The sequence below is a fragment of the Caretta caretta genome, chromosome 3, assembly GCF_965140235.1.
Source record: "Caretta caretta isolate rCarCar2 chromosome 3, rCarCar1.hap1, whole genome shotgun sequence".
In the NCBI taxonomy this organism is placed as follows: domain Eukaryota; kingdom Metazoa; phylum Chordata; order Testudines; family Cheloniidae; genus Caretta; species Caretta caretta.
This window is the reverse complement of record NC_134208.1, coordinates 3,182,687-3,194,946: the sequence shown is the minus strand read 5'-3', so window position 1 is coordinate 3,194,946 and position 12,260 is coordinate 3,182,687. Positions and strand designations below refer to the sequence as shown.

At 44.1% G+C, this 12,260-nt stretch overlaps 1 protein-coding gene across 1 annotated transcript in view; it reads right to left on the bottom strand.

Annotated features, from left to right (window-relative positions):
• The window catches only part of RAB10 (RAB10, member RAS oncogene family), a 72,133-nt gene that overhangs the window by 10,303 nt on the left and 49,570 nt on the right, over positions 1 to 12,260 (bottom strand). Inside the window, exon 3 of the mRNA XM_048846076.2 lies at positions 5,582 to 5,720. Coding sequence (XP_048702033.1) covers positions 5,582 to 5,720 — 139 coding nt within the window. The remainder of the gene's footprint in view (positions 1 to 5,581; positions 5,721 to 12,260) is intronic.

The window sequence follows — 12,260 nt, the reverse complement described above, 5'->3', positions numbered from 1 at the left end:
CCCTGAGGGAGTCAAAGTCTGCTTTTCTGAAGTCCAGGGTCCGTATTCTGCTGCTTCCCTTTCTTCACTGTGTCAGGATCCTGAACTCGACCAACTCATGGTCACTGCCTCCCAGATTCCCATCCACTTTTGCCTCCCCTACTAATTCTTCCCAGTTTGTGAGCAGCAGGTCAAGAAAAGCTCTCCCCCTAGTTGGCTTCTCCAGCACTTGCACCAGGAAATTGTCCCCTACGCTTTCCAAAAACTTCCTGGATTGTCTGTGCACCGCTGTAGTGCTCTCCCAGCAGATATCAGGATGGATTAAAGTCGCCCATGAGAACCAGGGCGTGCGATCTAGTAGCTTCTGCGAGGTGCCGGAAGAAAGCCTCATCCACCTCATCCCCCTGGCCCGGTGGTCTATAATCAGACTCCCACCACTACATCACTCTTGTTGCACACACTTCTAAACTTAATCCAGAGACACTCAGGTTTTTCTGCAGTTTCGTACCGGAGCTCTGAGCAGTCATACTGCTCCCTTACATACAGTGCTACTCCCCCACCTTTTCTGCCCTGCCTGTCCTTCCTGAACAGTTTATAACCATCCATGACAGTACTCCAGTCATGGGAGTTATCCCACCAAGTCTGTTATTCCAATCACGTCATAATTCCTTGCCTTCACCAGGACCTCCAGTTCTCCCTGCTTGTTTCCAAGGCTTTGTGCATTTGTATATAGGCACTTGAGATAACCAGCTGATCGCCCGTCATTCTCAGTATGAGGTAGGAGCCCTCCCCTCACAGACGTTCCTGCCTGTGAAATCCCATGATTTCTGTGCCTATTTTCAAATTTCCCATGAACCCAAGCAGGACTTGTCATTGTTCGCCATCTCTGACAAACAGCCTGCCCAGCGCAGCACTATTGTCATGAGCATTGCAAGCACTGGACGCATGTTCTTCTGGTGTTTGCAGAGCCACAAGAACCACTGCAGAGAATATTACTATTTCCACGTCAGTTTGCTATGGGACATAAGAATCAATTCAAAGTTGTTGGTGGCATTCATGGAACAGCTGCCGACAGTAGAGCGCTGCTTCTGGGCCTGAGAAATGAGCACTGACTGGTGAAATTGCATCATAACGCACGTTTAGGATGACAAGCAGTTGCTGCAGAACTTCCATATCCACGAATGAGACCTTGTGCATCTGTGTGCCGAGCTCGCCCCAGCCATTCAACCTGTGGGGCACCAAACAAAGCTGCACTGACAGTGGAGAAGCAAGTGATGATCATGCTGTGGAAACTGGCAACGCTGGACTGCTACTGGTCAATGGGAAAATCCACTGTAAGAGCTATCGTCATCTCTTGCTAAGCAGGATTGTGTCTCCCTGCAATGTGCAGGACATAGCGGATGGCTTTGCAGCTATGGTGTTCCCAAACTGCAGTGGTGCAACACATAATGCCTATTTTGGCCCCAGATGCCTATTTTGGCCCCAGAGCACATCAACAGAAAGGACTACTTCTCCATGGTTATGCAAGTGCTGGTGGATCGCTGTGAATGCTTCACTCACATCAATGTTGGCTGGTCAGAAAAGGTGCATGACATCTTTTAAGAACCCAAGACTGTTCAGAAAGCTACCAGCAGAGACCACCTTTTCCAAGTAGTGGATTACCAATAGCGATATTGAAATGCCAGTAGCGATCCTGGGGGATCCAGCCAACCCCATAACTCCTCTGGCTCACGAAACCGTACACCAGCCACCTCAACAGCACTAAGGAAAGATTCAACTACAAGCTCAGCAGGTGCAGAATGACAGATGGATGTACTTTTGGTAGATTGAAAGGGTGCTGGCATTGTTTAGTCAGACAATCTCAGTGTGAAAGATATCCCAATGATTACAGCTGCCTGTTGTGTCCTGCATAATATTTGTGAAGCAAGGGGGGAAGTTGCCATAGGGTAGAGGTGGAGCAGCTGTCTGTCAAGTTTGAACAGCCAAACACAAGAGCTATGAGACGAGCTCAGCAAGGAGCTATATGGGTTAGGGAGGCTTTGAAAGAGCACTAACAGCAAGTCACAGTAATGTGCTGTGGTGTACTGTGCTCAACCTGGTGCAGCAGTATGGGGGTCTGTTAGGAACTGTAAGGTGCTTGCTGCACATCTGTGCATATATCACTGACAGTGCAGTTAATAATGTAGGTGTTTGCTGTACATTTATGATGACTACACTGTTCGGCACTGATCCTATGGGTTGAGTGTGTACGAGACCATCACTTTCATTGCCAGTGGGCATTATACACCAGGGGTTTTAAACCAATAAAGATTAATAACTTTAAAAACAAAAGTTATTCACTTATGAAACAGTTCCCAACAATCTGAAGAACATATATGTGAACACATCTTAACTTAAAATTTAGGAACCTAAACAAACAGGAGGAAGGCACACCGATATCCATTGCAGCTGCATACGCATCAACTGTGGCTCTCTCAGATCCATATAGGTGAAGCTGTGGTTGTCCATTCTTTCCCCTGGTTTGGGATGGTAGGAGCAGGCATGTGGGCACTGAGGCCATGTGGAATGCTGGGGTGGGGGAGAGAAGAGCTATGCTGCAGTTCTACACTGACTGCAATGGCAGTCGAGCTGGGATTGTTGAACCTGGAGGTCCACAAGAGTTTGCCGCTTCTGCGCTTGCTGACATAGAAGCTCCATTATGTCCTGGTGCATCTCTCTCTCCTTTTCCTGTGCCTCTCTCTTGTCTGCCCTTTCCTTCTCCGTACGATCTGCAATATTCACCCTCTAGGGCCTCTGTTCAACATCTGATGCAGCACTGGCTTGCAGGATCTTGCAGATCGTGTCCTCCCACATGCTCTTTTTTCCCCTCCTCCTTACTGGGTTAGTCATTCTACTGGTGTGCAGGGCATACCCATCAAGACTACAATGGTCATACCTACAGACAAAACTGAGGTATCACTGTCAACACAAAAGGAAGAAAAAGTGAAACTTAAGATTCAGAACTCCCCACTCCCTCGCTTCCTTCAAGTGCCAAACAAGACATGCTGATTGGCTTTCTGCTTTGGAATGCTTGTTCACAGAGCCACAGCACCAGCCATGGTGAGCAAGGCCCACCTAGGGGTGAGGCAAACAAGGAGGGAATTACTCAGTTGCATGAAACTGAGTATAGGGCACTGGCACCCATTTTCCACAGGTTGTGGTGGCTTTAGCAGATATCGCACTGGAGGCAGATAGAGCACAGCTGCTGCTGGCATCCCAAAGCCACCCAGGCCCATATGCTGCTAGCCTGTTTATGGCAATAGTGCCTGCCGAAGTTATTGCTGAATGACATGGGAAAGCATCCTATCATCGAGGAAGAAATAAAGCTACCATCCCTAGACACCTTTGGGAGAAGATTTCAGGGTACCTCCATGGAACTTTCATCAAGATCTCTCAGGATTCAATGGACATCCCTGTGTACATAAACTGCTCTGCACAGCCTCCTCAGCCTGACTCTAGAGCACAATGAAAGCAGATAGCAACTCTACCTCTCTTTGTTGTACCTCTGAATAAATTAATGAAAAGTCAATAGCTGTGTCCTACTAAGATGCGGGTGCCAACACTGTAATGGGAAATTTACTTATACACTTATCCAAGGTTCTCTCTCATTTCAGGCTTGCCTGTGGTTGACTGCAGGGACTGACCGGAATCAAAAATAGATCCCGGCTCTTGGCACAGCTGGGATCCCCCCACCCCCAGTCACCCGTCCCAGTCATCCTCCTCGCTGTTCATGGTAGGGGCCTGTGACCCTGGTTCCTCAGAGGTATCCAGGATAGTCTGTGGGGTGGTGGTGGGATCTTTGCCAAGTGGCAGGTCTGCAGCTTGGCACCAGATTGATCGATGGCCTCCCCGGCCTTCTGGTACTTTTGCCACGCTCCTAGGCTTTCACACAGCACTGCTGCTGGTCCTTGTCATAATACTTCTCCTGCATACTCTGAGCAATCTGCTCACAGATGTTGATGTTTCTACAGCTGGTTCAGCGCTGCCCCTAGACAGCCTATTTTCCCCACAGGCCCAGGAGAACCAATTTCTGTCTATTCCAAGCCAGAGCAGGTCTAGAGCATGCAGCTGGCAGGATCAGCTAGGCAGTTACATAAAACAATGGAGAGTAGATAGAGGTGTGCTGAGCAAGCTGGACAACCAAGAAAAGCCATTTCAAAAATGTGAAGGGATTTTAAGGGGGGAGGCTTCTGGTTCATGTGACCCCGGGCAATGGAGTTCACAACTGTGACCAGGTCTGTCAAGCATTGTGGGACAGCTGCTGGAAGACTGTTAGGGTTGACAAAAAAACAATGCATCTACACTCATGCAGCAATAATCCGTGTATGTCAACTCTGGCTCAATGCCACGCAGGGAGCTGGTGTTACTATGTCGACATAACAAGGTACTTATATCAGTGGGAGAGAAATTTAAGTGTAGTCGTGCGCACAACTAGGTCGATTCAAGGCAGCTTATTTTGACCTAACTTTGTAGTGTAGACCAGGCTTTACAGGCTGATCATTTCAACAGAAACTCAGCTAACATACTTTCACAAGTCCTTCTGCTTCCTAAGGTGCCAAAACCCATCTGTGCCAAGAATTCTCATCTGAGCTGCTAACGCCTCCTGGCAACTTCTATGAAGCAGCAGTCATTCACACATACAATTCCACAGCTGATTAAATGGACCTTGCCTCAAATTTTAGGTTCAGCTGGCTGAAACGTATACAGGGCTTACCTACAATGGATCATATTGCATATTCTCCTACACTGTCTTTAGTGCCCATTTCTTCTTGCCTCTCTGCCCATCCAACTCTTCCTCACCCTTCCCCACCAGCTATAATGGGGGCAGAGTGGCATTACATAATAGGCATCATTAAGCGCTGAAGGGAATTTGCCATCCAGAAGTAGTATGAAACACTGTCAAGAATGTGCTCAGTTCCCACAAAAATTAACTTGACATTTAAGTGATCTTTCCTTCTTTGCAAAACACATTTAGCTTCCATGAGGGAGAAACCTATAAATATGTAATCTGCACTAGGACAGGTACATTTCACCAAGTAATGTTAAAGTATAGAAATTACTGTTATTTTTGTATCATGGTTCTTACTGCAACAGCTGCTACCATGGCAGGCCACGTGTGTTGGTAACTGCTCTTAACATTAGAGCCTGTTTATTGGAGAAAGGCACATACCCTCACCCGATCTCTTGAATGCAGAAAAGAGCCCTAAAGTTTTTTTGTTTTTTTTTTTAAATAAATAAACTTTATAAGTTTGTTAGCATTAGAATTTTAACTCTTAACATGTGTTTCAGGGAGCAACACTGCGAGTCAAAGTTCTGACCATCAACAAATTCTCTACATCCTGGGGCAGAGGTATGGCATACGCAAACCAGCCTGACACTCCATCATCACTACCCTCATCTGTCTCCTTGATGGTAAGGGCTACTATGGTAGCATATCTGCAAGGGAGAAACAGCTAGTCTCAAGATACTCAGTTCTGCAGGGTCTACTTTCAGCAGCACGTTGGACCTGTAATATAGCAGGCGCAGTTAGAGCAGAGGACAGGATCTCATTGGCACTGCTCACCTCATCTATGTTTCTGAGCCATTTGCTGATGTTTTCAAAGCTTTTGCCATTAGTGATGTCATACACTAGCATAATTCCCATGGCGCCTCTGTAGTAAGAGGTGGTGATGGTGTGAAATCGCTCCTGTCCTGCTGTGTCCCTGTGAATAGCAAGCAAAATAGTATTTAAAACCCAAAATGTGTATACATTAGAGGCACATTCTAGATAAGAGTGGGGACATCTATGTTAGACAGAGATAAGAACTAAAGCACATTTATTGCCATATCTGAAATAGCATGGAAACCTGCAGAATTTTCAGTGACATTCATTGGTTGGTACTGTTTAGGACCCATTTAGGCAGATTCAAACCCCCCCCTCCCCACTCTCCCTTCCTCAGAGGCAGCCACATGTCCAGCAGTTTTATCAGAAAGAAGTGTGGCACAAAGACAGAAGAAATGCCTTGAAGCTCACAAGGGGACAGCAAGACTGGATTTAAAAAAAAACCAACACATTTTTTCTCATGCCACTTAGCTAGCCACAAAGTTCATTAAAAGAACCAAAAGACGACAAAAGACATGCAGGTACAGTTAAACAGCCCAAGAACCTAAAAGGCAGTAGCTGAAGTTACTAATGACCAGAATAGTAAGTTACACCAGTTATTTTTGTAGCTTATGATTTCAGACCATAATCAAATCTCTTTCCAAATCATATAAAAAAACCCACTTATAACATTACATTTCTCGTTGGCTTTCACAACAATTGATCAACATAAAAGTTAGATCTGAATTATATAAAGTGAGGCATTAGCAGCAGTAGAGATTCTTGTAAGCTGTGTTGAGTAATTTAGTTCAAAAAATACAATAAAGACCTCTACGATTACAATACTGTGACCCGAAGAACCTCTTGATGCCAACTGGCAGTGTACAGAAATGCATAAGAGGGCTCCAGTGATCCCCTGGGCCTGGTATTTACATTCTAATTTGCCAAAGAGAGACATGGAAGGTTCCTACTGGAAACCATTGTCACACTGATCGTAATCTTTGCACAATGTAAGTACAGTTAATATGTAAGAAGGTGTGTGTACACACAGAGGAAGGAAATTGTTCCTAAGGGTATGTCTACACTACAAAATTAGGTCGATTTTATAGAAGTCGATTTTTAGAATTCGATTGCGTATGTCCACGCTATGTGCATTAAGTCGGCAGAGTGCGTCCTCTCTCTGCTGCCCATTGGAATTCTGGGTTAAGCTCCCAATGCCTGATGGGGCAAAAACATTGTCGTGGGTGGTTTTGGGTACATGTTGTCAGGTCCCCCTCCCTCCGTGAAAGGAACAGCAGACAATCGTTTTGCGCCTTTTCTCCCGGGGTCCCGCTGCTGGTCTGGGGCTCCATCCACTGGCTCCTGCCAGCCACCGGCCCAGCCGGCAGCCCCGCTCAGCCTGCTGCCATGCTTGCCATACCATGGCAAGCATGGAGCCTGTTCAGCTCACCGTCACCGTACGTCTCCTGGGTGCTGCTGGCAGACGCAGTACTGCATTGCTACACAGCAGCAGCTCCTTGCCTTCACGGCAGACTGTACAGTAGGACTGATAGCTGTCGTACGTCTCCTGGGTGCTCCTGGCAGACCTTGGTGAGGTCGATCAGGGGCACCAGGACAGACATGGCTATCCTCCTCTTAGACCACCAAATGGGAGTGACTCCAGGTCATTCTCTTCTTTAAGCTTTGTCTCATGGAGATTCAGTCCTGCCTGGAATATCATGCGAGCTGGAGGCTTCTGCCTCAGGCTGCTCTCCCAGCCGGCAGCACCACATGGTCACACCTATCCCAGCCTGCCCCTTGCTCCCATGGCTCATGAAGCCTGGACAGTAGTAAGGAGCAGTTCAACTTGTGGAATGACAAATCCTAAACGAAGGATTGCTCTCTATGGGCCACGTTAAGATTATTTCAGAGTCCTAGATAGAATTTAGTCCCTATAAAAGGCTTCATGAAAATTTTCCCCTGCCCCTAACAAAAATGTTAATTTATCAGAGCTGCTGACAGTGTAAGGAACCCGGGACTATAACTTAGAGAGACCTTCCATATTATTTAACTCCTAATTGATATAATTCAAAGTAAAATTTCACAGCGTGGTCTGTTCTAAGACTAAAATGCAGGAGGCGAGTCAGAGACAAACAGGTTTCAGAGTAACAGCCGTGTTAGTCTGTATTCGCAAAAAGAAAAGGAGTACTTGTGGCACCTTAGAGACTAACCAATTTATTTGAGCATAAGCTTTCGTGAGCTACAGCTCACTTCATCGGATGCATACTGTGGAAAGTGTAGATCGTTTTATACACACAAAGCATGAAAAAATACCTCCCCCCACTCCACTCTCCTGCTGGTAACAGCTTATCTAAAGTGACTACTCTCCTTACAATGTGTATGATAATCAAGGTGGGCCATTTCCATCATACACATTGTAAGGAGAGTAGTCACTTTAGATAAGCTGTTACCAGCAGGAGAGTGGAGTGGGGGGAGGTATTTTTTCATGCTTTGTGTGTATAAAACGATCTACACTTTCCACAGTATGCATCCGATGAAGTGAGCTGTAGCTCACGAAAGCTTATGCTCAAATAAATTGGTTAGTCTCTAAGGTGCCACAAGTACTCCTTTTCTTTTTAGAGAAAGAAACAGTGACCTGTTTCCGCCTGGTTTTGAACTGGGGACCTTTCGCGTGTTAGGCAAACGTGATAGCCACTACACTACAGAAACCCAACTTGAACGGGGCTTTTCTTTTGCCACAGTCTTTGCCGAATACACCGGAATGTTTTCTCTAGCTACAGAAGCTACCTAATGCAATGTCTATATCTATGGCCCTCCTGCTCACAAAGCAGTCATGCCCCTGCCCAAGGCTGACACAGTGCAGAGTTCATGTGACAGCAACCTGGCTTGGGCAGGATCACTAGCGAGGCATGATACTTTTGCTGGTAAGCAAACACAGCAATTCTTTCCTGCCCTCTGCCACTGAATGCCTCCATGCATTAAATTGTGCCCTATCAGTGCAGGAGGACTGCATGAGCTCTGAAAACATGTCATCACGAGTGCGTTTTTTTCGCCTTATAATCCGCGATAACCTCAGGGATGGAGATGATAGGGGGAGCGTAGAAATGTTCTATGCTCTACGATTTTGGGGGGACTGCATGGACACCTGTGCTGCTGAGTTCACCATGCTGACCAAACAGGAAATTAAATTCAAAAGTTCCCGGGGTTTTTCCTGTGTACCTGGCTAGTGCATCGGAGTTCAAAGTGCTGTCCAGAGCGGTCACAATGGAGCACTCTGGGATAGCTCCTGGAGGCCAATACCATCGAATTGCATCCACACTACCCCAAATTTGACCCAGCGATGTTGATTTTAGCGCTAATCCCCTCACTGGGGAGGAGTACAGAAATAGATTTTAAAAGCCTTAACGCTGCTAAATTCGACTGAAACTCGTACTGTAGACGAGGGCTAAGGCCTTGTAGCTAATAGCAGATCACTCAGCATGATGCCTTAAGTCAGAGTCCACCAGACAGGAAATGGGAGACATTTATCTCCCATTGTAAGAGACAAAATGATCAGCCAGGGAGTCTATTTGCATACTGAGTCAAACACTAAATGAAGAGATTGTGGAGACTTCAGGTGGGAAATCAGCAGGAAGAGGTGTGTGTGTGTGGGGGGGGAAATGGGGAACAGACTCTGTTTTAGAGGTGAAGAACAAAGCATTGGTCTGGTACATCTAGGAGTGCAAAAAGACATCCTGGAACTCTTCATGGGGGGGCGGGGGGGAGGAGGGGAAAGGAAGCTGCCAGCTGGCTGGGATTTATGAAAGGGTCTCAGCCATCCTGGTTGAAAAATAAGAGACTTTGGGGTCAGCTGTTCCTTACTCGATAAGACAGTATCTTGTTAGTTGTGTTTAGGCTCTACAATGAGTGTTATGTTTTTATATGTAAACCTTTATTTCCAATATTTCTGTTTTCTATCATATGTATCACTACTCTGTAAAATAAACTTAATTGCTTTCTCTATAAATAGATTTAAGACCTGTGTTCTGAGATTTAACTAGTAAGCTGTAGTGTACTGTTCCTTTGGGAATAGTGGGTCTGGTAATTCTGTGAGCGTCTAGTGGATATGGGGTTGGGCACCACAGGGGGCAAAGGATGTGGGGTTGGAGAGTGCCAACTGCTAACGTGCATGAGGGACAGTGGAGCTGGGGTGGGCTGAGAAGGGAGTGCTTGTGTTGTCTGTGGCTGGGAGAATAAGGGAGCTGACACCTGGCAAGCGCAGACAACACCTGCTCATGCTCAGGGCAGGTGGTAGCGAGGTACCTCACAACCATGGGTACCCCTAGGAAGCATCACAAATACAGAATCTGTGAACTAGAAAAACAATGTTCCTTAAAGATTTCCAAATCTTGATAAGAACTTGAATACTGATAAAACCAGTCAGTCTGACAAGACAATATAGTTCAAGAAACGAAGCAGAGTCACCACCTATGGATGAAATGATCCATTCAGCATAGACAGAATAATTGTCAATTGATGACAATGACTAACCAGTCAACCAAGCTGCAATGAAAAGACCCTCCTTTTAAATATTTGATAATTGGCTCTTCAATCTAGGAGACTAAAGGTAAAACAATCTAATGCCTAGACAAATTCAGGCTGCATTTAAGGCATAAATTTTGAATAGTAGAAGTAACTATCCACTGGAACAATTTACCAAGACTCATGTTGGATTATCCACCACTTGCATTTTTAAATCAAGACTGGATTTTTAAGAGATGTTCTAGGAATTATTTTGGGGAAGTTCTATGGCTGTGTTATACAGAAGGTCAGCTAAGAGGATCACAGTGATCTCTTCTGGCCTGGAATCAATGAAAACAAAAAACAAAAAGAAAACCTATGAAACAGGGCAAAATTAAAGAACTAGTAACATGTATATAAAACTGGTTTAAATTAAAGAATGAGTATCAACTGATTTTTATAAAGACTAAATTATGGTGGTTAAAATCATTTATTAGGGCTGTCAATTAAAAAAATAATTGTAATTAATCATGAGATTTAAAAAAATACTCAATATTAATCGCAGTTTTAATCGCACTGTTAAACAATAGAATACCAATTTAAAATTATAAATATTTGTGGAAGTTTTTCTACATTTTCAAATATATTGATTTCAATTACAACACAGAATACAAAGTGTAGGGTGTTCACTTTATATTATTTTTTATTACAAATTACATAGGCCGCTGAGTTTTGTTTCATAAAATCTGGTTTTTCTTCATCTGGATTTTTCAGAAAAAAACATGGGTTTTCAAGATGGGAGAAAATCCTGCTCCAGATGATTACTTGGATCAAGACCCCTTGGTTGTTTCCGTCTTATTTTACAAAAATGTACAATATTGATACTCCACAACCCCTTTGGTTGTATTTATCTTTAATAAAGGTAGTTTGACTTTTTTTTAAATTAAGATTCCATATTCCCCTTTTCCTCTCCATCAGAGTATACAGCAGATGTGCAATTTTCAGGCGATTTGAGGAATTTCATTCCACTGGTTGAAGGCACAAGCCTATATTTTCCCAAACTTATTTTAACAAACTCATTCTTAAAAAAAAAAAGTGATGTTCTATAAGAAAGTTGAAAATCTGCTTCTACTTGGAGTTAGTGCTGCCACTAGCAAGTGCTCTGGCCAACTGAGTCACTAAGTAGCATTCTTTAAAAAACTGCTTCCTGCCTGATGAAACATCTTTCTTATCACAAAAGGGTTGTCATTGTTAGTGGAAGACATGAAAGCCAAGACCTACAGCAAGTGGTCATATCTTATTTCAACTCTTAATACAGCATTATTTCATAGATTGCACTTAATAGAAACAAATTTTCAATCTAGTAGGAGTGGAAGGTACACAAATGCTAAATGTCTTCTATCTCCCTAATAAAGATGCTCATGTGTGCAACTGATCCCCCTTTCTCCCTCCAATCAGCCTCTCCTCTGACCCTGAGGTGTTCCATTGGAGAAGGGAAGCTAAGGCCTGGTCTATAGTTTTTGTACTGATGCAATTATTCTGGTTAGGGGTGTGATTTTATCACTGTAGTTATACTGGTGCAACCCCTACTGGTATAAAAAAGTGCCTTAAACTGGCATAACTGCCCCCACATTAAGAGATTGCAGTGGTATAGTTAAAACAGTACAACTTGCGTTTAGATAAGTCACATTCCAGTGACTACATGCCCTGCTTAGCAGCTGTTGTGTTGGGAGTGGGACACAAGTCTGTAAATAATGTAACTAAGTACAGATAGGCGTTTAAATGCAGGATATGGCAATTAAATATAGTTGTGTTATATAAAGAGATTTCTCTCAGCCAAACGTATTACAGCAGCAATCACCACTGGTAGGAGATATATTAACCTGGAAAGAAACTAATTTTTATAGACAGCATCAAAACAAAGTCCTAAATAAAGCAGGGAATATCATGGGAACCCAATCCATTAAAAAAAATAGCTTATCCTTTGATTTTGATCCTTTCTTGTTGTGTCTTTTCAAATTAGATCATAAACCTTTTGAGGCAGGGACTGTGTGTTTGTACAATACTGTGACATTATTGACATTAACTGTGACTGTATAGATCATTGTTGCAACCAAAGTCCTATAGTTGCACCAAATCTTTTACAAAGGAGGTCAAGTAA